This window comes from Lissotriton helveticus, chromosome 7 (genome assembly GCF_964261635.1).
Source record: "Lissotriton helveticus chromosome 7, aLisHel1.1, whole genome shotgun sequence".
NCBI classification, from domain to species: domain Eukaryota; kingdom Metazoa; phylum Chordata; class Amphibia; order Caudata; family Salamandridae; genus Lissotriton; species Lissotriton helveticus.
In genome coordinates, this window is record NC_136068.1 from 1266452464 (window position 1) to 1266478823 (window position 26360).

Here is a 26360-nt window from a genome sequence, read left to right on the forward strand (position 1 = left end):
GAATCACTAGTCCATCGAACTGCTGATCGGGCTAGTTCCTGTTCATGCATGGTACTAAGCTCACTGTAACCTATTCGTAGTTTCAGAACTTTATCGGTAGCCTGGAATAAATGTTCAAGAGAACACTGTTCTGGTACAGGAGGAAGAAAAGTTTTCTTGTATTCTAGGCATGTGTGTCTGTCAAAAGGTCTCGTCCTACCTACATACGCTATTCTGTTTGGATTCTCGGAGTCTACTTCTTCGTCTGAAGTGTCATTCTCTTTCTCGGCTACTCTCCTTGCTTTCTCCCTCTCGTGTATGCTTATAATTTCTTTACGAATCTTTCTGTACATGGTTTCTATACTATTATGTGTCTTGTGTTTTCCGTCTGCTATATTGTCGCTCCATCTTATCAGGACCTTCATCTCGTCTTTGTCTTTATCAGGATGATCCTGTTCTCTTATTAAACAATTTATTAAAAATTGTAAAATCATGCCTTGAGTCTCGACTTTCCTGTGTGTCATAGCTTCGTGAATACTTTCTGGTTTCTCCCCTGTTCGGATGAAATGATATATTCTGTCTAAATGTTCTTTCATATCTGATATGGTAATCAAAAAGTTTGCAACTCGCCGTAAACGTACGGAATATAATATCATGTGATCCTCGCCTGGCACTGGGTCATATCTACAATCAGTAAGGTACCTTTTGAGGGCTTCGTACGTAGCCACCTTTTGCGTGCGCTGTAATGCTGCGTCTCTGAGCGTCAGTCGTTTTGTTTGAGGCGGGGTGATAGGAATACCTCCCCCTGCTCCTCCTGAACTAGAATCGTCAATTAATACTGAATGTGCAGCTGCTGGTAATGTAACTGGTAAAGTAGGAGTACGTAATGTGGGTTGGTCCTGGGGTACTGGCACATTAACAGGATTCCCGGGACCAACAGCTGGAGGCACAGTAATTACATTATTAACAGGGGGCTGAGGTTGAACAGGCGGGGTAGGATTCGTATTAGCATATTCTGGAACAGTATCGTCTAAATAGGAAGAAAGAAAGATCTCAGCTGCAGTCGGTTTATGACGTAGCTTAGTCAGAGCTAATGGTGGCGGCAAATTACGGGGTGTTTCCGGGGTCGCCTTAGGCAAACCCTCGGCGAGAAGGGGATACATACCTTTAATAAGGGCATTTCTTTGTCTGTCTGACTGTTCTGCTCTAACTCGTTCACCTTCTTCTAGTAATTCCCTTTCTTGGGCTTTTTCTGAGGATTCCCTACTTAGTTCTGCTTTTCTAAATTCCTTTTCTGTTCTTTTGTGCGATTCTTTACGCCACAATTCTATGGCATCTTTCTGGGATTGTCTGGCTTTCTTTTTCCATAATGCTTCCTCTACTCTCATGATGCACTCGGCATCCCATGTTCCTGAAACAGGCCATCTATATTTCTCTTCGAGATCCTTGGTGTAGTCCACCCATAAGTCTAGATACAGTATGGCATCTAAGCCATGTTTATGATACATGAAATGTCCAGGACTGTCCCTAGGAGGGACAGGAACTGATTCTTCGAGTAACGCTTTTCTGGTTCCTATCTGACGTAACTTTGAAAACAGAGGCATATTTGAACCGTACTTGAACTTGAACACAATACACAATGAACACAGTAATGAATAGCAAAACAATCACTCATACCACGACATCAAAAACACATTGATAACAGCTCGAACAGAATACATTGAAAACACAATACTTCGAAAACAGAATACTGGAACTTCTCGAGGAGCTATATCAGAGAACAGACTTACTAGAATTACTGGATGCACTGCTAAAACAGTACAGAACATACCGGTCTCCTAAAGAGACACGTCATACCGTATTCACCTAGGTGAACACGTCGGACCGGATCTGTGTACCCAAACCCGTCGGACCGGGGACAAATTAATGAACCCGTCTAGATACGTTCCCAGCAACGGTACTCACCGGGAAGCAAAACTGAAGGCCTCTGACTGGACTGGACTGCTACGACGTCTGGTTACTGCTACGCACTACGCATGCGCCTCGGGCTTCGGAAACAGGTGGGCCTCCGGATACCTCGGACCTTGCTCTCTCGGCTTGGGCTCTGGTCGGGACGATCCGCCTTCCTCACCGCCTCGTCTGGATGCCGGACCGCAGTCTCCGTCTCCTCCGTTGGCCTGAGGGAGACTCGAAGCAGAAATATCTGCACGTGCACAGTAGGGGTCCGTCACGGCTGTAGAAGGGTCAGGGGGCCTGCGTTACATCGCCGGCGCGTGGGGAAGGGGCTCGTTCCTATTCGGGCGCCATTATGTGGTAAATAAATAAATAATTACCGGTACTATTTTTCTATGCATTAACTGAAAATGATAGCTCAATAAATAAGAGGCAGAATCCGTGGTATCTGAGTCATACGGGCTTTAATTAAGTGGCTCGAGCCAATGGACATCGGGTTCCATCACCTGCTAAGGCTCAGGAAGGGACAATCTCAGGAAAAGAGGGGACAGCTCCTATTTCATTAACATCATACAATATATATAGTAAAACAGTACAGTTGCATTGAATACAGTAGGCGTAACAAGTGACAAACGGAAGATAAGAACATATGGGCGTGAAAAGAAGGCGGGCACAGGGCGTGCACAGAAACATGTGATGTAGACGTCACAAAAGTGTCATAAGTGGGTGGATACATGGTGGGGGCTTCATGGGCAGCTGGAACCTTTAACCTACTGGTGCGCGCAAACGGGTCATGACGTGTAACTGGGGAGAGCTGGGGGCTCTGACTCCTAGCACTAGAAGAGGAGACTAAAGTCTGGGATGTCAGAACGACCTGTACCTATAGCATATCTGATATCTCGTGTTTGGAGTACATGTTGCTTGAATCTAAAAGTCATCAGGGCGAAGGCTACTTGTCACTAAGGCTAGTGCATGCATATATTTCTTCATGTATTGCGGGTGCTATGAATCTTCTTATGGGTATTAATTCAGTAATTCTCTTGCATGGAGACAGGAAGACTAGACTATAAATGAAGATATTTATGCGGTTCGTTAGCTAGGAATGTGAAGCCGGGGAGCTGAACTGATAACTGTAAGCATAACATATTCTTGGCAGACAGGCAGGCAGGCCAGGCCGGGCACCGCGCTGCTTGGCAGGGAGTAAGTGAAGGGTCAGGGATGCGGGCGGGGCTGCATCTCTCCTCGGAGTGATTCAGGAGACTTGAGGCTTGAATCTGGTGTCCGGGCCCTGTGAGGCCTAGAAACGGGTGCAACTCGATGATTTAACGTGCATAATATAGAGACGTTGGCAACATAGGCCTGAAAGCCTAATTCACGTTGCTTTTACGGGGGACTGGATAACTAACATATTAACGTTGGACACAACTGTAAATGCATCTTTATTCGGTCAAGGGGATTAATATGCATATTAATCATGCACATATAACATATGATGGGGAACACGTAGGGACACATGACAAGGCAAAATTCAATTTTCCTCACCACCACCACCAGTACTACCAGTACCACCACCACCAGTACTACTGCTACCAGTACCACCACCACCAGTACTACCGCTACCAGTACCACCACCACCACCACTACCAACACCAGTACTACCACCACCAGTACTACCACTACCAGTACCACCACCTCCAGTACTACCACTACTACCACTACCAGTACCACCACCACCAGTACTACCAGTACCACCACCACCAGTACTACCACTACCAGTACCACCACCACTACCAGTACTACCAGTACTACCACCATCAGTACTACCAGTACTACCACCACCAATACTACCACTACTACAGCCACCAGTACTACCACTACTACAGCCACCAGTACTACCACTACCACCACCACCAGTACTACCACCACCACCAGTACTACCAGTACCACCAGTACTACCACTACCAGTACTACCACTACCAGTACTACCAGTACCACTACCACCACCACCAGTACCACCACCACCAGTACTACCACCACCAGTACTACCAGTACCACCACCACCACCAGTACTACCACTACCACCACCACCAGTACTACCATTACCACGACCACCAGTACTACCACTACCAGTACTACCACTACCAGTACCACTACCACCACCAGTACTACCACCACCAGTACCACCACCACCAGTACTACCACTACCAGTACTACGGCCAGCAGTACCACCACCACTAGCACTACCACTACCGGTACCACCACCAGTACTACCACTACCAGTACCACCACCACCAGTACTACCACTACCAGTACCACCACTACCAGTACTACCACCACCAGTACTACCACCACCAGTACTACCACTACCAGTACCACCACCTCCAGTACTACCACTACTACCACTACCAGTACCACCACCACCAGTACTACCAGTACCACCACCACCAGTACTACCACTACCAGTACCACCATCACCAGTACTACCACTACCAGTACCACCACCACCAGTACTACCAGTACTACCACCATCAGTACTACCAGCACTAACACCAGCAGTACTACCACTACTACAGCCACCAGTACTACCACTACTACAGCCACCAGTACTACCACTACCACCACCACCACCAGTACTACCAGTACCACCACCACCAGCACCACCACTACCAGTACTACCACCACCAGTACTACCACCACCAGTACTACCACTACCAGTACCACCACCTCCAGTACTACCACTACTACCACTACCAGTACTACCACCATCAGTACTACCAGTACTACCACCACCAGTACTACCAGTACCACCACCACCAGTACTACCACTACCAGTACTACCACCACCAGTACTACCACTACCAGTACCACCACCACCAGTACTACAAGTAGCACCACCACCAGTACTACCACTACCAGTACCACCACCACCAGTACTACCACTACCAGTACCACCACCACCAGTACTACCAGTACTACCACCATCAGTACTACCAGCACTAACACCAGCAGTACTACCACTACTACAGCCACCAGTACTACCACTACTACAGCCACCAGTACTACCACTACCACCACCACCACCAGTATTACCAGTACCACCACCACCACCAGTACTACCACTACCAGTACCACCACCACCACCAGTACTACCAGTACTACAGCCACCAGTACTACCACTGCCACCACCACCAGTACTACCAGTACCACGACCACCAGTACTACCACTACCAGTACTACCACTACCAGTAACACTACCACCACCAGTACTACCACCACCAGTACCACCACCACCAGTACTACCACTACCAGTACTACGGCCAGCAGTACCACCACCACCAATGCTACTGCTACCAGTACCACCACCACCAGTACTCCCGCTACCAGTACCACCACCACCAGTACCACCACTACCAGTACTACCACCACCAGTACTACCACCACCAGTACTACCACCACCAGTACTACCACTACCAGTACCACCACCTCCAGTACTACCACTACTACCACTACCAGTACTACCACCATCAGTACTACCAGTACTACCACCACCAGTACTACCACTACTACAGCCACCAGTATTACCACTAGTACAGCCACCGGTACTACCACTACCACCACCACCAGTACTACCACCACCACCAGTACTACCAGTACCACCACCACCAGTACTACCACAACCAGTACTACCACTACCAGTACTACCAGTACCACTACCACCACCAGTACTACCAGTACTACCACCATCAGTACTACCAGTACTACCACCACCAGTACTACCACTACTACAGCCACCAGTACTACCACTACTACAGCCACCAGTACTACCACTACCACCACCACCAGTACTACCACCACCACCAGTACTACCAGTACCACCACCACCAGTACTACCACTACCAGTACTACCACTACCAGTACTACCAGTACCACTACCACCGGTACTACCACTACCAGTACTACAACTACCAGTACCACTACCACCACCAGTACTACCACCAACAGTACCACCACCACCAGTACTACCACTACCAGTACTACGGCCAGCAGTACAACCACCACTAGCACTACCACTACCGGTACCACCACCAGTACTACCACTACCAGTACTACCACCACCAGTACTACCACTACCAGTACCACCACCAGTACCACCACTACCAGTACTACCACCACCAGTACTACCACCACCAGTACTACCACTACCAGTACCACCACCTCCAGTACTACCACTACTACCACTACCAGTACCACCACCACCAGTACTACCAGTACCACCACCACCAGTACTACCACTACCAGTACCACCACCACCAGTACTACCACTACCAGTACCATCACCACCAGTACTACCAGTACTACCACCATCAGTACTACCAGTACTACCACCAGCAGTACTACCACTACTACAGCCACCAGTACTACCACTACTACAGCCACCAGTACTACCACTACCACCACCACCACCAGTACTACCAGTACCACCACCACCAGCACCACCACTACCAGTACTACCACTACCAGTACTACCAGTACCACTACCACCACCACCAGTACCACCACCACCACCACCAGTACTACCACCACCAGTACTACCAGTACCACCACCACCACCAGTACTACCACTACCAGTACCACCACCACCACCAGTACTACCAGTACTACAGCTACCAGTACTACCACTACCACCACCACCAGTACTACCAGTACCACGGCCACCAGTACTACCACTACCAGTACTACCACTACCAGTACCACTACCACCACCAGTACTACCACTACCAGTACCACCACCACCAGTACTACCACTACCAGTACTACGGCCAGCAGTACCACCACCACCAATGCTACTGCTACCAGTACCACCATCACCAGTACTACCGCTACCAGTACCACCACCACCAGTACCACCACTACCAGTACTACCACCACCAGTACTACCACCACCAGTACTACCACTACCAGTACCACCACCTCCAGTACTACCACTACCAGTACTACAGCCAGCAGTACCACCACCACTAGCACTACCACTACCAGTACCACCACCAGTACCACCACTACCAGTACTACCACCACCAGTACTACCACCACCAGTACTACCACTACCAGTACCACCACCTCCAGTACTACCACTACCAGTACCACCACCACCTGTACTACCAGTACCACCACCACCAGTACTACCACTACCAGTACCACCACCACCAGTACTACCACTACCAGTACCACCACCACCAGTACTACCACCATCAGTACTACCAGTACTACCACCAGCAGTACTACCACTACTACAGCCACCAGTACTACCACTACCACCACCACCAGTACCACCACCACCAGTACTACCACTACCACTACTACAGCCACCAGTACTACCACTACCGCCACCACCACCAGTACTACCAGTACCACCACCACCAGCACCACCACTACCAGTACTACCACTACCAGTACTACCAGTACCACCACCACCACCAGTACTACCACTACCAGTACCACCACCACCACCAGTACTACAGCCACCAGTACTACCACTACCACCACCACCAGTACTACCAGTACCACGACCACCAGAACTACCACTACCAGTACTACCACTACCAATACCACTACCACCACCAGTACTACCACCACCAGTACCACCACCACCAGTACTACCACTACCAGTACTACGGCCAGCAGTACCACCACCACCAATGCTACTGCTACCAGTACCACCACCACCAGTACTACCGCTACCAGTACCACCACCAATACTACCACTACCAGTACCACCACCACCACCAATACGACCACTACCAGTACTACCACCACCAGTACTACCACTACCAGTACCACCACCACCAGTACTACCAGTACTACCACCATCAGTACTACCACCAGCAGTACTACCACTACTACAGCCACCAGTACTACCACTACTACAGCCACCAGTACTACCACTACCACCACCACCACCACCACCACCAGTACTACCAGTACCACCACCACCAGCACCACCACTACCAGTACTACCACTACCAGTACTACCAGTACCAGTACCACCACCACCAGTACCACCACCACCAGTACTACCACCACCAGTACTACCAGTACCACCACCACCACCAGTACTACCACTACCAGTACCACCACCACCACCACCAGTACTACCAGTACTACAGCCACCAGTACTACCACTACCACCACCACCAGTACTACCAGTACCACGACCACCAGTACTACCACTACCAGTATTACCACTACCAATACCACCACCACCACCAGTACTACCACCACCAGTACCACCACCACCAGTACTACCACTACCAGTACTACGGCCAGCAGTACCACCACCACCAATGCTACTGCTACCAGTACCACCACCACCAGTACTACCGCTACCAGTACCACCACCGCCACCAATACTACCACTACCAGTACCACCACCACCAATACTACCACTACCAGTACCACCACCACCAATACTACCACTACCAGTACCACCACCACCACCAATACTACCAGTATCACCACCACCAGTACTACCACTACTACCACTACCAGTACCACCACCACCAGCACCACCAGTACTACCACTACCAGTACCACCACCACCACCACCAGTACTACCACCACCAGTACTACCACCACCAGTACTTCCACTACAAGTACTACCACCACCAGTACTACCATTGCCAGTACTACACCCACCAGTACTACCAGTGCCACCACCACCAGTACCACCACCACCAGTGCGACCACTACCAGTACCACCACCACCACCACCAGTACCACCACCACCAGTACTACCACTACCAGTACTACAGCCAGCAGTACCACCACCACCAATACTACTGCTACCAGTACCACCACCACCAATTCTAACACTACCAGTACCTCCACCACATATACTACCACTGCCAATACCACCACCACCACCAGTACTGACCACTACCGGTACCACCACCACCACCAGTACCACCACCACCAGTACCACCACCACCAGTACTACCACTACCAGTTTTACCACCACCACCAGTACTACCAGTACCACCACTACCAGTACCACCACCTCCAGTACTACCACCACCAGTACTACCACTACCAGTACCACCACCACCACCATTACTACCACCACCAGTACCACCACCACCAGTACTACCACTCCCTGTACTACAGCCAGCAGTACCACCACCACTAATACTACTGCTACCAGTACCACCACCACCAATTCTAACACGACCAGTACCTCCACCACATATACTACCACTGCCAGTACCACCACCACCAATACTACCGCTACCGGTATTACCAGTGCCACCAGTACCATCAAGCATTTGCAATGCAATAGGTCTCGCATTTGCGAGAGTTTAAGATATTGGCATTGTAAATGACAATGCCTTTTATTTATGTTTCAAAAACCAATACATAAATAAAAGGCACTTGCATTTAAAATGCCAATAGCTCAAACTCTCACAACTGCGAGACCTCACAAGAAGGACATCACAGGCAGCAGCTGTGCAAGCTTTTTACACTCACAAGGAGACCACAGGCAGCAGAGGTGCAAGCTTCTCACACTCTCAATAAGGACATCACAAGCAGCAGTGGTGCAAGCTTCCCTCACACACTCACAGCAGGTACTGTGCCAAGGCAGCAGCAGCAATAGAGCAAGAGTCCCTTACAAAGAACAGGCACAGCACAGAGATGCACAATGCAATCTTATCAAACTCACAGGCAGCAGCGGTGCAAGCTTCTCACACTCACAAGAACGACATCACAGGCAGCAGCAGTGCAAGCTTCTTACACTCACAAGGAGACCACAGGCAGCAGAGGTGCAAGCTTCTCACACTCGCAAGAAGGACATCACAAGCAGCAGTGGTGCAAGCTTCCCTTACACACTCACAGCAGGTACTGTGCCAAGGCAGCAGCAGCAACAGAGCAAGAGTCCCTTACAAAGAACAGGCACAGCACAGAGATGCACAATGCAATCTTCTCATACTCACAGGCAGCAGCGGTGCAAGCTTCTCACACTCACAATAAGGACATCACAGGCAGCAGCTGTGCAAGCTTCTTACACTCACAAGGAGACCACAGGCAGCTGAGGTGCAAGCTTCTCCCACTCACAAAAAGGACATCACAAGCAGCAGCGGTGCAAGCTTCTCACACTCACAAGAACGACATCACTGGCAGCAGCAGTGCAAGCTTCTTACACTCACAAGGAGAACACAGGCAGCAGAGGTGCAAGCTTCTCACACTCGCAAGAAGGACATCACAAGCAGCAGTGGTGCAAGCTTCCCTTACACACTCACAGCAGGTACTGTGCCAAGGCAGCAGCAGCAACAGAGCAAGAGTCCCTTACAAAGAACAGGAACAGCACAGAGATGCACAATGCAATCTTCTCATACTCACAGGCAGCAGATTTCCCCCCCAAATAGTTGGGTTAATAATATAATTGATAGCCTAATCTATACTGATAAAAATGTCAAAGGGATTTGGAGCACCCTGCTGACACGTCACAGCTGAATTACCTCATGCATCATGGTCGATGTGGTTCAGTGTTACTCGCTTCACATACAGTTCTCACAGTTTGTTGGCCAGTGCCAGTACCAGTATTCTTTTCAAGTCTATCCCCAGACACGTGTTTCTAGATTCCTCTTTCATCAGTGGGGAAAATGCTCATAGGTCGCTGGACACGCTGCCGTAGTTTCCTCAGGGTTAGTGCCACTCTCAGCGCGCAGGTGCTCACAGAGCTCGTCAGCTCACGGCCCACGGGAGCCATCTTAAACAGTCAAAGGGATTTGGAGCACCCTGCTGACACGTCACAGCTGAATTACCTCATGCATCATGGTCGATGTGGTTCAGTGTTACTCGCTTCACATACAGTTCTCACAGTTTGTTGGCCAGTGCCAGTACCAGTATTCTTTTCAAGTGTATCCCCAGACACGTGTTTCTAGATTCCTCTTTCATCAGTGGGGAAAATGCTCATAGGTCGCTGGACGTGCTGCCGCAGTTTCCTCAGGGTTAGTGCCACTCTCAGCGCGCAGGTGCTCACAGAGCTCGTCAGCTCATGTGTTTCAATGCAGCCTGCTGTTTCTTTGTGCTTCGTGGCAGAGCCATCCCTTATTCAACAAGGTTGGAGTGGATGGAACACAAATGTGTGACTCAAATCTTGACGATTCTAAGTGTTTGTGTCACTAGTGTTTGCATTGTATTCTAGAGACAGAACTAAGAACATATTTAGAAAATATACTTTGATGCAAACAAATGTAAATGCAGGGTGACATTGATGGCAGATCTTTTGTAACTGTACAACCTGCCTAGCTGCATTGGAGGGAGGGGTAAAGGGGTGGGTGATGGCAGATTCAGCAGGTTGAGGTCAGTACAGAGGTAGGACAGCGAATCCGCAAACAGATATCACCACAGAGCTGCTCAAACTGTTATGACTATCCTGGCGCCTAAGTGGCATGACAGTACGTGGTCTCTAGCACGGACGATCTGGTCCCAGTGGTTTGCATGACAGAACCCCCAGTTTCCCCAAAACAACTTTAACCTCTGGTGATAGCGGAAGAGATATGATTAGCACCCATGAGAGCACACAGATGTGTGTATGTTGGGATACAGCAAGAGAAATAGCGTAGGCTATGCTGTTAATACTTTACGTTTTTTAAGTTGCGTAAAAACCTGTTTCTTCACTAGCAGCCAGGGATGCCCTGACTACCAGGCATACTATGATAATACTAGAATGTGTTCAAATCCCCATGAACTGTGTAGGTCTCCCTTTGAATCCAAATAAATAAAAAGTGTAATTGTGGCTCCTACATTTTGGGGAGTCACACTCACCACCCTACAAAGTCATATGCTTGATGATTTTCTGCATACTTTTGATTTTTTTAGATAGTTTCCCCTTACAGAGGAGGCATCAGTCTCATGCTTCTCACATAACTTAGCTGGTTAGAGACGTGCAGCTCTCAGGCCGCGTGGAGCTCACAAGTAAAGCTTGTACTTCACAGCAAGTGTTCCCAGACAGATGCATACCTTTACCCTCATAATGTCCTGGAAATAATATGGCTCTTTACCAGCTTGCTTGTATTTATGTCACCCAGAGCAACTGGGGTCTGTGAGACCAACACGGGATATGTGAATTAATATTAGTTTGGAGACCAGAACAATCCCTGTATTTTTTTCTGGACATCGTACATATCTCTCTGAAGTGGCCTCTTGACAATGTGATCACTATATGAAAGAAACCAGGGGCCATATGTATGAAGGCAATTTTGTGATCGCAAATGCCAGAATTCACAGGATTTCTGAGTTTGCGATCGCAAATCAGCAGTGTCCAATGTATGACACAAAACACCCTTCTCAAAATAAGGAATCGCTAATTTTGCGATTCCCTATTTTGCGATTGCATTTAAGGAATCGCAAATTTGCGATTCCTTAAATGCAATGTAAGAAGCACAATAAAAGTGCGATTTGGCTGTAAGGAATCGCAAATTACCACCAACTTCAAGTTGGTGGTAATTTGTGATTTCTTTAAAAAATGCACTTTTTTGCATTTTTCAAAGTGCCATGTGACTCACATGCACATTTCAGGGGTGGAACAGGCTGTCCTTTTGACACCCTGGCACCCTTGAAATTGCGTTCTCTAATTGAGAATGATAAATTGAGAATGTCTTCCCTTGCCTCTAGGCCCATAGGAATGAATAGGGAGGTATTCCTTAATTGCGAATTGCAATTTGCAGTTATCAATTAAAGAATATGTAGGATTCGCAAAATTCTTTGCAATCCTACATACATAGCGTTTTGCGATTCTCAAATAGCGATTCGCAAAAACTCGCTATTTGAGAATCGCAAATGGACTTTTTCATACATATGGCCCCAGATGAATAAATGAAGATCACCCACTTACACTTACACTCTCCTTTCTCCCGCCACCCTCCACTAATGGTCGATCAAAACTCCTGCGTTCCCATACTGTCCTTCGTTTGATGCTGTTCAATAAGGATTCCCTGGGACCCGAGTCTGAGGTCATCACTGGTGGAGTCTTGATCAGGAATTACATAGGTCCAGAACTGTCTGGCAAGCAGGACAGTGGAGTTAGCAGCTCCTTCCATGCGGGCTCCACAGCACAGGCTGCCAAAGGTAGTACATGTATTCTTTAGGGAAACAACCGGTACCAGTCATGGGGTTAAATAGCCCAGTAGTGGAAGCAAGATCTCAGGTGTTGGTAAGGAAAACAGAGATCACAAACTCCACCTCATTCGTAAGAACCATAGAAAGGGCTGTAAAGCATGTCTGCACAGGTCACAGTACTAAACAAGCGACATAGCGAACATCAAGATTTCACAGAAAACTGGAAATACAATGCACATACCTGTCATGTAAGTATGCCACATATTAACAGTGACAGTACTTATCTGATTAGTCATGACAATTAAATATTCTGTGTTGTAGTAGAACAAAACTTATTATAGACACACATAGGGAGCTACTCCTTGTGTAGGATGGTTGTATGTCTGCCATTAGTATTACCCCCAAAAATAATTCTCCAGTGCTTTGCCATCACTTTTCTAATTCACTGCATTGACCTGACATACATCCTACTGTCACTCTCCTCCAGGTTAACCCCTATCTCTTCTTTTAGTGCCGGTTCAGTGTGGATCGGATTGGTTGATCCCAGCTCCTCAGGGCCACTGCACGTGGCGGACAGAAGCCCCCTGGATTCCTTTCCGAATTGGGGTATTCCAGGGCACTTCGATAGGGATAAGGATTGCGTCCAGCTGAATACTGACCTAAAAGGTGCCTGGAGGAGCAGCCCGTGTCAGCGCAAGTCCTCTTTTCTCTGTGAAAAGAGAGCAGGCAGTAAGTATAATCCAACGCTGTGCTTCATGTGTGTGTCTATTGGGTATATAACACCTCCTTTAAAACTGGGAGGATAGTCACCAGAGCAGCTCATGGTAGATAGCTCACCAAAGAGTCAAAGACTCATCCTACTGTCTTTCATCATCGTCTCGTCCTGTTGATCCCAGAGCCAAATTCCACCCTCATGATCCATATCGAAGGTCACCTCCCCATCAATAATGACTATGAGATGAAGATAGATCAAGCAATGAGACAGAAGATTCTACTCTGCAAACCCGAAAGCAAAGTTCACACCAGACCAATTAGCTTTCCATAGATCGTAGAGCAACAGCTGAAGGGATCAAGGAGAAAAGATGTAGGAGATAAACAGATATATAGAAAATACCAGTCATGATTGCATATATGTATCAATTTGTTTAAAGTGGTTTCTTTAGCGCTTGCATGTTGCCTTGTGGCTGTATCAGAGACACTTGTTTCAAAAAATCCTACATAGTGAACGTTAAAGACTTGTAAGAACTACAGAGAGGGAGGAAAAGTGAAAGTATGTTCCTGAAATATCAACTATAAAGAGAGCAAAAAATAACATCAATTGCAAAATTATCAATTATACAATATAGCTACCATACCTACAAAAGCATTAATTTAAAATAGTCAAACACACCACCTAATTCATGATCTCAAATATTCTTGGACTGAGGTTGGAATATGAATGTAACTCATATTTTGAGATTAATATTTTTACACAAACCCATAAGGGACATTTTTGGCTTGTGTCCGCACTGGCCAGTTATTCTACTAATTCCCTTGTCCTTGGTGTATCAACTTTACTCAAAGGGAGGAGATGATTTGGGCTTCAGTGGCAGTGCCACTCAGCTCCTGGATCATTTGAGCTTCTGCGACGTGTAACAAATGAAATACAATGTGAGGCTCTGGCAAAAGTGGAGTAGGTTCACTCAACCACAGATGATGGCGTCAAGCCCTCCAAAGAAAATGTCCCTCACATGCATTTAAACAAACATTGACACAGTTCCCTTAGCAGTCAAGCAACTTTGCCTTGGCATTCAAGTGAGAAACGTTTAAGGTTCCAACCGAGACCCATAAGCCCAGCGCATAGGTCCTGGTCTGCACTGAACGGATACTCATTCTAGCCGTCCATCAACTGCAGAGGGAAGAGTTGGAATAGAGGTGTGACAGCCTTGCAGGGAGTCTTTTAGATATGAAGTAGCCGTAAAGGTGCCACAGACATTCCAGGGGACTTAACAAAAACATCTCCCCTCTGCCCCCAAACATTCTATACAGCTCTCCCATCCCATTCACAGCGGTACAACACACCCTGCTTTCCAGTCCCCGCTAAGACACAATTCTAGTTTCTTTGTAGTCAGGTCATGTGCCCTGTTAGCTTAAAGGTGGAAACATCAGGTAAGAAATACAACAGATCAAGGTGGTGAAAAGAGATCAAGAAATGGAGCGAAAGTAGGAAAGGCTCAGTCTATAGTTTGTGAGAGTACTGGATGTCAACTGACTGCCTTTACAAGGAGAAGATGAGACTGTTCTGATTTGTTGTTTGTTTCTTCAGCTGCCTTGCCCGATGGAGAGCTGTTTCTCACTGGTCTGCCTGCATTCACTACAGCATATGATGTCAAGAATGCCACCATCGTGCCAGTGCTTCCTCCCTTGGGCAGTGATGCTGTTGAGGTAAGGAGGGTTGGCATAGATGGCACATTTTGTAACACAGAAGAACTGATACAGCCGCTGCTTGCATATGGCACAACATGCTACTGCATCCTGGCACACATCTCTATAAACATATAGAGACTTTACTACAGCACACATCACTTTCACACCACACTCATTTCTTAACATAACAAGGGGTGCTGCCATCTCTATCTCTAACCACAGAAGGAAACACGGACACACCTTGGCATACATCTCTGAGCATAAAAAACCCTGCCATTGCCTGGCAGAAATATCCAACAAAACACAAGATACTGCCTGAGCATTGTACACATCTTTAAACAGAACAACAAATATTCTTGCTCCCTGGCAAAACTACAGGAGATGCTGCCACAGCCTGGCACACACCTCTAAACACACCAGGAGGTAAGGCTGTGGTGTGGCTCAGATCTCACACAGAGCAGAAGACACTCAAACAAATGTGTACATTACCACAGCCTAGCACACATCACATTCTCATTGATAGACGTGAGATAACTTGCTATGTTATGTGTTTTTTTTTGTTTTGTTTTTTTTTTGGTTAAAAACTTTTATTGAGCAACAAAATCATGTGTACAGAGATGGGCCCACAACCGCACGGGCCGGCCGCTAAGATCGGAGCATAATATGAGACAAAACAGTAGGCGCCACTCGGGCGGTCAGGCACAAACTGGACACAAAATGTCGCCCACAATATGGAACAGGAGAAGTTAATTTTCTTATTTTTAAAACACACCAAAACGACAAACATAAACACCAAGGCGGAGGAATAATACACATAGAGTCAGCCCTGGAGGGGTGGGAAACCCACTAATCAGGAACATGAAGTCACAATCAGTAGGACAAGTTAAGGCGGGGGGACAGCGGGGAGGTCAATCAAGCCGAAGGACAGTACGTGAAATTTCAGGAACATCAACCTAGGGTGATAAAAGAACATCAGAGGCCTCCACCAAGGGAGGAGCACAAATGTCTCCACGATAGGCGTTCCACTGACACCAGATCTTCGTCCATGCCCTAGGCCTGCCCCTAGCCGTGTAGACGGTTTTTTCGCAGAACATAGACCAGTCCATGTTTTCTTCCCACACAGAGACAGTGGGGGGCCTGTGGGAGCCCCAAAGTTGCGCTATGTTTCGCTTCGCAACCATATACCCCAGGGTCGCCCATCTGGTCTGGGCCACCAAACAGTCGGTAGGTTCCCACACGTTCAACAAGCATCTCCGGGCCTCCGGCACCAGTGCAACTCCAGTCACATCAGCCATCACCTCAAGCACCGCAGTCCAATAGGCAGCCACCCTCGGACACTCCCAAATAATGTGAAGGAACGTAGCACTCATCCCACACCCACGCTTGCATAGGCCATCCGGGGAAAAACCCATCGCAACCAAACGAGGACCAGTAACATACACCCGGTGGAGGATCTTGAGCTGAACCAGACGGAGACGGGCAGGAATGGCAACCTCTTTCGGAGAAGATAACGCCGATTGCCAATCCTCATCATCTAATTCCAGCCCGTCGCCGACCCACGCTTCTCTAAGTCGAACGAGCAAGTCAGCGCGATTGTGAATCAGCTTCTTATAAATCAAGGAGATGGTGCTATCAGGGAGATAGCCATCCAGTATACGATCTTCGAGGGGGGAGGACTCAGGGACGGCGGCACCGGAAGCCAGAACCGAGGTGAGGGCATGACGAACCTGTAAATATCTAAAAAATTCCCTATCACTCAGGTCATAATCATTTCGAAGGGCCTCGAAGGACTTCACCGCCCCATTCGCACACACGTCACCCACTCTACAAATTCCAATCATGTCCCAACGGTCAAACCCTTTCGTAGTCCAAAGACATCCCAGACGCTCAGATGCAAAAAGCGGAGTAGCCAGCGTCACTCGGTCATCCCACCCCAGGCTCACATTCGCAGCGCGCCACACACTAACAGCAATCCTAGTTGGACCCGTAAGGCGGAGCCCAGCCGACCTGGAGTAAAGCGCTCTATTAAAGTTACCACCCGGCAGTTGGAGTCTGTCCATTGCAAAGGCCGGATCCGGACCCGGGGAGTACATCGAGTGGTTAATGGCTGACAGCTGCGTAGCCCAATAATATCTCCTGATATCAGGAAGCGCTATGCCCCCGTCATACCAAGGGATGGTGAGCTTCGCAAGTGCGATACGTGGGCGCCCATCCCAAATCAGTTGCCTCTGTAGACTCTCGACCTCTCGGAAGTAAGTAGCGGGGATATCATCATAGGAATTCTGGAGTGCGTAAAGGAATCGCGGTAAGGACATCATCTTGAAAAGGGCAGCCCTGCCCAGCGGCGACAAGGGTAATTTACGCCAGCGAGCCACGTCCAGCCGCAATCTATGAAGCGGGGGAAGGAGATTACGTTCGAACCGGAGCGACGAATCCAATGTAATAAAAAACCCCAAATATTTAAAACCGGACTGAACTACCTGGATAGGAAATCTATTCGGCAATGGGGGTAGGGCACCCGAAATAGCATAGACACAGGATTCAGCCCAGTTTATAGTCAAACCAGAATTCTTACCAAACGAGGCGAGAACGTCAAATAACCAAAAAAAAACCAAACTTCTCAAGAGCCGCCCAAAGGTAGGGCCACTCTATCGTGTCGAAGGCCATCGTGGCGTCCAACGAGGCCAAAATGGCCGGCTCCGTCAGAAGCCCCGCCCTCGCGATGGCTCCATGAAGGCGGCGTAGATTAAGGGCCGTGTTACGGTGCGGGATAAATCCGGATTGATCCGGATGAATCAGGTCACTAACAACCGTGAGGAGGCGGGTAGCCAAGAGTTTGGCAAGAACCTTAGGCTCGACATTTAACAGGGAGATGGGTCTATAAGACGAACAAAGATCCCGGGGCTTACCATCTTTAGGAATTACCACAATCGTAGCCAGGCGCTGGTCATAGGGGAGAACACCCCGCTCCCGGGACTCCGAAAACATTGTCCGAAGATAGGGCGCAATCTTATCAGGACGCAGTTTGTATAACTCGATTGGCAAACCGTTCGGGCCCAAAGCCTTGCCCGAACGGAGAGAGCGAATTGCAGTCGCGATTTCGTCCATAGAGAACGGGGCCTCCATAAAGGATCGCTCCAAATCGGAAAGGCAGGGCAAAGCTATGTCGCGCAGCATGAGGCGAGAGTCGTCTTCATCCCTCTCCGACACTGGGGAGTAAACCGCACGGAAATAGTCCGCAAAACATTCCACTATTTCAACCGGGTCACTTTCACACCATTCAAAGTTTGAATCACAGGCACCACTCGATTCGCCCTTTTCCTCTTGTCCAACCAAGCAAGCAATTTCCCCGCTTTGTCTCCAACATCATACAGACGACCCTGTTGCTCTCTAAACATCATTTTGGCCGCATCCGTGACCAGAGACTTATAGGCTAATTGCTTCAGACCGAGGGCATGGAGTTTGTCACGAGTGACACTCGATTCCAGGTCAGCCTCCATCTCAAGTATTTCCATCTCAAGCTCCACCACCTCCCGATTCCTTGCCCTTTTGGTTTCAGCAATGAGGGACAGGGCCTGCCCACGAATCACCGTCTTAAAAGCCTCCCATAGGGACACCGCAGAAGAGACAGACCCCTCGTTCTCCAGAAAGTAGTTGTCCAAGGACGTAACCAATTGACCACGGGTCTCAGGGGAGGTCAGGTACCAAGGGTTGATAGGAGCCACCCGGCCCGCCGCCTCCACCCCCACATCAAACCAGAGCCAGAGCGGAGAATGATCTGAGATGCCCCGGGGGAGGTGCCTAATCTCGCGGACAGCCGATGACTGTTCAGCTGGCATGAGGAAGTAATCTAGTCTAGACAAGCTCCCATGAGCCCCAGAGTGGAAAGTATATTGAAGTTGAGTGGGGTGCATAAGTCTCCAGCAGTCAACCAAACCAAAAGTATCCAAAAAGCCACCCAGCCATAGTTGGGTCGAAGGAGTATCCCTAGGGGGGTAACGATCACTGAGACCAGAGAGAACAGAATTAAAGTCACCAGCCAGAAAGAGAGCACCATCAGGGAGGCCCAACAGAACTCGGCCCAAATCAAAAAAGGTAGCGGTCTGCAAGCCGGGGGGCACATAGACGGTAAACAGGGACAGGGGTTTGCCCTCATATCGACCCACGAGGACGGCATAGCGCCCCCGATCATCAAGGATTACATCATCTATCGCAAGGGGAAGGGAAGCCCGGACCAGGATGCCCACCCCCCTGGAACCCGTTGTAAACCCTGAGTGCGCAACAAGACGATAGCCCCACCTATTCATCGCGTGACAGGTATTGCCCACTAGGTGCGTCTCCTGCAAAAAGACAATATCGGGAGACAAACGTCGCAGGCATCGCAACACCACCCCCCGCTTTATACGATCCCCTAGACCATTGACATTCCATGAAATAAACCTCAGCCCGCTACCCCCCATCCCACGAAGTAATGCAGGAACCCTCCCCCAATGAGCATGACACTGAAAATACCTTCATCAAATTAGAATCGCCTTGAAAAAACAAAACACAAACTATAAACCCCCAAACAACCCACCCCCCAACACCCAAGGAAACACCCCCCACCCTGCACCCCTGCAGTAGACAAAGAAGCCACCCCAACATGCAGTGTGCCTGTCGCCCAAAAAACCCCGTTCTACAAAAAGACCCCGGAGGAGGAAAAGGCTCTGTCCCACCCGCCACCCCGACAGAAGAAAGGTAGAGGAGAATACATAGAAAAAGAAGCGCTCAAGTACAGAACCCAGGAAGGGAGAACATAATACGGAATCAGGGGCCAGATATCAAGTTCAGCTCTCCACGCCACCCTCGGCACCACCCGGGTCCTCGGTGGGATCAGTCAAATTAGGCCTGTCCGGCAGAGAGTCCAGCCAGTCATTCACCGAATCAGGTCGATCAAAGAAAAGGGTCCGTTCATTGTACTCCACTCGTAGCCTGGTAGGAAAAAGCATGGCGTATCTCAGACCCAGGTCCCGAAGACGCTTCTTAACTCCACGGAAACCCATTCGCTGTCTCTGCACCAGCTGTGAGAAATCCGGGTAAAAGTTCACCGTGGCATTTTCGAAAGCCACGGGGCCCTTAACTCTCGAGGCCTGCAGGATAGCGTCTCGGTCCCTATAATGAAAAAGTTTAGCGACAATGGGTCTCGGCGGGGCGCCCGGCTTAACCTGGCCACCCGGAACACGATGGGCACGTTCCACCGCAAAGAATTTGCTCAATCCGGATGGAGAAAGGTAGTTTTGTATCAAGTCCTCAACCAGGAGATCAACAGAATGCGGATCAGGATTTTCCGGAACACCGATCACACGCACGTTACAACGCCGTGCCCTGTTTTCAAAATCCTCCAGGCGCTGAGTCATGAAATCGTTTACCTTTCTGAGGTTGCCGATCTCCGTCTGCATTTCCGAGACGTCGGCCATGAGGCTTGATGACTTGAGGTCCAATGACTTCACCTTCTCATTGGTTTTAGATAAGTCGGCCCGAATAAGGTTCACATCGATAGCCACAGTATCGATTTTGTGGGCCAGAGCTTCATACTGTTGGCCGATGGTTTCTCTCATGCCAGAGATGGCGCCCATGATGTCTTGCAGGGACGGCTCCGCCGAAGCCTCCAAAGGGGGCCCCACTGCACTCGGGCCAGGCAAGGAGGCACCGGGGGACACCTTCGGTTGTGTGTACCGGTCCATGATGTTAGACTGGACCGGGCCTCCGCGAAGGGGCGTCTTGGTCTTCCGCCTCTCCTGGTCCCCCTTGCCCGCCATGGTGGAGACCGCGTCCCCGAGGGACCCACACGACCTGGTGAAAATGGCCGCAGGGAGACAGGGCGCCGGAGCCAAAAAAGTCAGCAGCGAGGGCAAGTCAAGGTGTGAACCGGCCCAGAAGGATACGGAGCTGGCAAAAGGGGCAACTGTAGCCTCGCGCCGCTGTACTCCGCACCGACCAGACACCTCCGGTGGAAGCCGTAGTCTGAGTCAGAATCGAAACCGAAAGTTAAGAGGGGGGCCCATGGGTCCTGCCGCTGTTGTTCAACTCAGACACGGCAACAGAGCCTCACCAAGACCCGGGCGAGCCACCAAGGTGGGCCCCGAAAGTTTGAGTCGACGTAGCTTCGGTGCCCCCGGTCCAATTCGAAATCCAAAAACAATATTAGGATCAGCCCAGGTTCCTCTTCATTAATCCTTGTAGGGAATCAGGATAAGTTCAGGATATCATGACGGGAGTGGCGGGGGTCCGGGGAGCGCTGTGCTCACGCGGCCATCACGGATGCCCGCCAAGCTCCTCCTATGTTATGTGTTTTAATGAAATATAATGTCTCACTGGAGTTGCCTTTTGCTTGATATAGAAAAAAGCATTTGATTCCTAGTATTGAAGCATTTCAATTGCCACGCTAGAGAATTCTCATTTGAGCCCCTACACAATGATCTAGGTCAGGCTACTTTATACGAGGCCTGTTGCAAGTGAAAAGGGTGGAAGGAGTATTCCTTCCCAGTGGAACCTGGAATGAGGCCCCAGAAAGAGGTGTAAACTTCCACTGCTTCTGTTTGCGTTGCTAATGGAGCTGGTGGAAGCCATGCTCAGAAACACCAGATACAACTGAGGCCTAGAAAGCAGAATGGGGGGTTGCTCTTCTATGCTGATGCTTCTCTTGTATATAGGGTGATCCAATGCAGACCGCCCAGTATTTTCTGCAGCAGTTGCAGGTCTGCAGAACTGTCAGGCTTGGTGACAAACTGGTGGAAGTCCAGGCTCTTCCTGCTAGGAATCTTTGAAGACAGCGATGTTACCTGGCATAGGTCTAACATGGCAGCGGGCACTCTTAAGCATTTAGCCATCCATAGAACATATACTGACCAGGAAACATCAGACCTTTGGTAGGGTTATGTCTGGTCTTAATAACGTAGCAGAGCTTTGAGCCGTGCTGTCATTGTCGTTGATTGGTCGTGCCTTTTTGTTTATCGTGGTGATGTTACATCGTTGCCGTTATGCTTTACATGCTATGATGTGCAAGGTCCCAAGGTAGGTGCTCCTAGCTCGAACAGTCTAATGATATCTGGCGAGGTGGCTCCTCAAAAAGTACAAGAATAACTGTGACCGCCTTGGAACTAAACGCTTTAAAGACATGGGGGTCAGGGTATGAGAAGGACTAATTTGGGGGAAAGGAAGGGCAAATATAGTGTTTATATTTTGCACCTCTTGCAATACCAAGCCTCTGCCTCTAAATGATGACCATCCTCTTGTTCCCTATAGCCATCCTCTTGTTCCCTGTGACCACTGCACTATTGTTCATTTTTTCATTATATTTGCTCCACAGCAGCTAATATATGTCCTTTTTGATATCTTCAAATTCTGTTTTTACTCCATATTATCTGTTATATATTCATATTTATACATTTTCAGTTGTTGCTAATGTTCATATTATTACTTGTTTTAATTAAAGTTAAACTTAAAATAAATACACTTTGTTGCCTGTTCTTTTTTCTGCAGCTGATGCTGTTCCCTGGGCTGTGGTTCAGTCACACTGGAAAGCTTGTGTCACTGGAATTTGGAATAAAAGCCCTGAAGAAGGCCACCCAAGTCCGTTTCCAGGTCTTCCGTCCATACTGTGCCCCGAGCCAGCATCTGGCGCCCCCTGGTAAAGAGAAGACCTGCGTTTGCCCATCAATGATCTTTGTATTTTGCTGTCTCCGACGCCATGTTATATATCTGCCTTCTTTCTTCCAGGCTGTGAACTCGTCCGGTCGCCCTTCGCCTCCTGCCAGGCCAGGCCACTATGCAATACCACAGGGGGCTGTCCCAGTGGGCAGCAGTGGTGTCCCCTCAGAGACATGTGTCTCAGTGTTTCCAGTCCCTGCAGCTCCTATGCCTTTGAGAATGTGACATCAAATATCCTTCCCATCTCAAACCCACCCCGCTTTCCGGGGGCCTCCCCATCCTACTCCCAGGTGGCTGATGTCCCCCTGCTGCTTGGTCCCTGGGCAGACAGCTACCACATCCAGGTAAGCAGTGGACTGTCTTCTTTTAAGACCTTTGTTGACAACTCTCGGCTTCTTCTGCTACCTGCCCCCATCTGCACTGCCTGTTGCCTGTACCTTGCCTCTGCTCCTGTCTAATTTGAGCTTGTGCCTCCTTGTGCCCCCTCACCTGCTGCTCTACCTCCCCCTTGCCTTGAATATCTTGGTGTGTATGTTTTACCTCCCTCATTTCATCTCTCTTTTTCTGGTCATCTGCTTTCCTCTGGTCCTCTATCTACTGCAAGTCCCCCCTCCCTTTAGTTCTCTACCTTGCTGTGCTTTCTTCTGGTTCACTGACTCACTCTGGTATTCTGCCTCCCTCTGCTTCTAGCTGTCGGAGTACCTCAATGCTCTTGTTTTCTTCCTGTCTTATTCTCTTTCTGTCTTTCTGTCAGTCTCTCTCCCTTTTTTCTCTCTCTCTCTCTCTCTCTTTCTCTCTCTCTCTCTCTCTCTCTCTTCCTCTCTCTCTCTCTCTCTCTCTCTCTCTCTTTCTCTCTCTCTCTCTCTCTCTCTCTCCCTGCCAACAGCTTTACGTTACTTTCTCCTTTTATTTAAATCAACCTCTATATCTCTTCTGTCTCTCTTCATAACCTTAGAAACCGTCTCTTTCTGCACGTTTTGCTTACTTAGTTTCGCTGCCTCGCTCTCTCTCTTTTTCTTTTTATGGTTTTCCTCTCAGCTCTCTTCCCATTTTTCTCTATCTATTCATTTATGTATTAAGCTATCTTCTTTTTTCCCTCATTTTATCTTCATTAGTCCATAATGCTGTTCTCTTTCTGATCCTTTGCCTCTCTTTTCGCATTTGATGATGGGGGCAATACATTACTGTATATTGAATGCTGTCTTCTGGTTGCTGGTGATGTGGCGGGATTGACAATATGCTGAATATGTGAGGTGGCAGGGTGAAAGCTTGCGTGCAGCAAAAGGGTAATCACAGACAGGGGGAAGTCACGCCCTTGACAGGGGTCTGCACCCCTCAAAGGTCATTGGAAACACTAGGACACCTGGTTCTACAGGAGGCAGGTATCATGACCCAGAACCCAGCCCCACAAGCACTGATGCACAGAATGAAACCTCGTGGCACTGCCGGAAGTGACTAGCAGACGGAAAAGGTACAAAGATGATTAGATACTATGAAGCCAAGGACTTGACATCACTCCTCTCGGACTCAAGGAGCAATCATTCCAATAGTTTTGTAAATTGAATTTAATGGTTTGGAATGGCAGGAAGACAAAGCGCCTCCCTGGGTTCCGTCATCTCTATGGGGCGTTCTCCCAAGCACCACCCTGCCCAGGACTTTTGCTCAACATCAACAAGGGAGAGAGAATGATAGCATTGAGGATTGTCCTTACCTCCCTTCTTGAACATTGGAACAATTATAGGTGATGTCCAAGAAGAGGCCAAGACCTCTTTGATTGCGGCATTGAAGAGCATTAGCAGTGTGGGTGACCATAGGGTGATATCATCCAGGAACAAATCCGGGGAGATCCCGTCCGGTCCTGGCCGCTTTAGCATATGAGAGAGCTTCGATGCCTTTAATCACTTCCTCAAGTGTAAAGATATTATCTGGTCACCCCAAGAAAGCAGTCGCTAGGGCCATCTCATTGCCCGTCGCAGCCTCATTATACATCTCTTCACAATGCGCCACCCAGTGGGCTTTGGTATTCTGATTGCATAGACTAGGGTCATTGCCACATACTAAACCAGGGCGATTAATTACCTTACAAACAGAGCAATGTCCACCAGTTCACTGGCCTGAGCTACATCTTCCCAAACACTTCTTCTTAATCTATACTCACAGTAGGCAATTTCCCTTTTATATGCTCTTCGACAAGCACAGATATGATATTTTGCCCTGGGGACCTTTTTCGGGGCCGCCTTCAGGTTTGAAAAGGCCTTTAGCGCAAAGAAGTTTATCCAGGGTGAAAAGCAGGTTATGGTTGTTTTAAATAGCATTTATGTGAATCCCTTCAGTGATGTGTGCATTGTGGAAACTTTCCATCCCCATACACTTGGGCCTGATATCCAGGGGTCCAAGGGATTCACACAGAGATGACAATTAAAAACTCCCACCAGCATTAACTTATCCAGCCCCTTCCTCAGAGCATCAATTGCTGTACTCACTGTGTGAATGCTAGACGGTGGATCCACCCAGAATATAGTGTTATAGAAATTCATTAGCACAAATGGTGCGACTCCATCTCTTGTAACAGTGGTGACCCCCAAAGCAAAATCTTTCAATCTTCCACCCAGCTCCAGCGAAATAAAAGTGACCAAGCCACCCTTTGTCCAACCCACCTCAGTAGTTTTGTAGCCCTCCGAAAAGAACAGCTACACTGCAAAACCGGACCCGGTAACATAAACGGCCACCCCAGGGATCTAAAACCGCCCCAAACCCTGGCGGCCCACCGGGGAAACTCCTGGTGCCTGCTATGGTGGCCATGACCTCAGGCAGATGGTCAAGCAGGCAGTGCGGGCACTGCCAAACGCTGTGCACGTACATGGACAGCGCTGAGAAATTCAAAGAGTTCACACCTGTGAATCCTGCCAGTGCTTCATGCGATCTAATGAGCTCACCATGTCCCTGTCCCTGGAAAGCCTTCTTCCTGCAGAGCTCACCATTGTAGTACTGGTTGTGGATGAAATGAGGCACATACACTGAGCGTATAATTTCCTTAATTTATTTCAATGTGGGAGAGCGCCGGGGTCACTCCTGCGCTGCCGTACATACAGCGCAGAACATAGCTGCCGCCGCTCCCAGAATGCACTGAGCATCACGTGGTGGGTAGCGACTAGAACGCTACACCACATTTCTTTAATAACACATAACAAGAACTGTAACAGTGCATTGTGCCGAGG

At 48.8% G+C, this 26360-nt stretch overlaps 1 protein-coding gene across 1 annotated transcript in view; it reads left to right on the forward strand.

Moving 5' to 3' along the window:
• LOC144769444 (polycystin-1-like) overlaps positions 1–26360 on the forward strand; it is a 640821-nt gene that overhangs the window by 78743 nt on the left and 535718 nt on the right. The window contains exons 5-8 of the mRNA XM_078653538.1: positions 13559–13776; positions 15353–15471; positions 22975–23122; positions 23212–23486. Coding sequence (XP_078509664.1) covers positions 13559–13776; positions 15353–15471; positions 22975–23122; positions 23212–23486 — 760 coding nt within the window. The remainder of the gene's footprint in view (positions 1–13558; positions 13777–15352; positions 15472–22974; positions 23123–23211; positions 23487–26360) is intronic.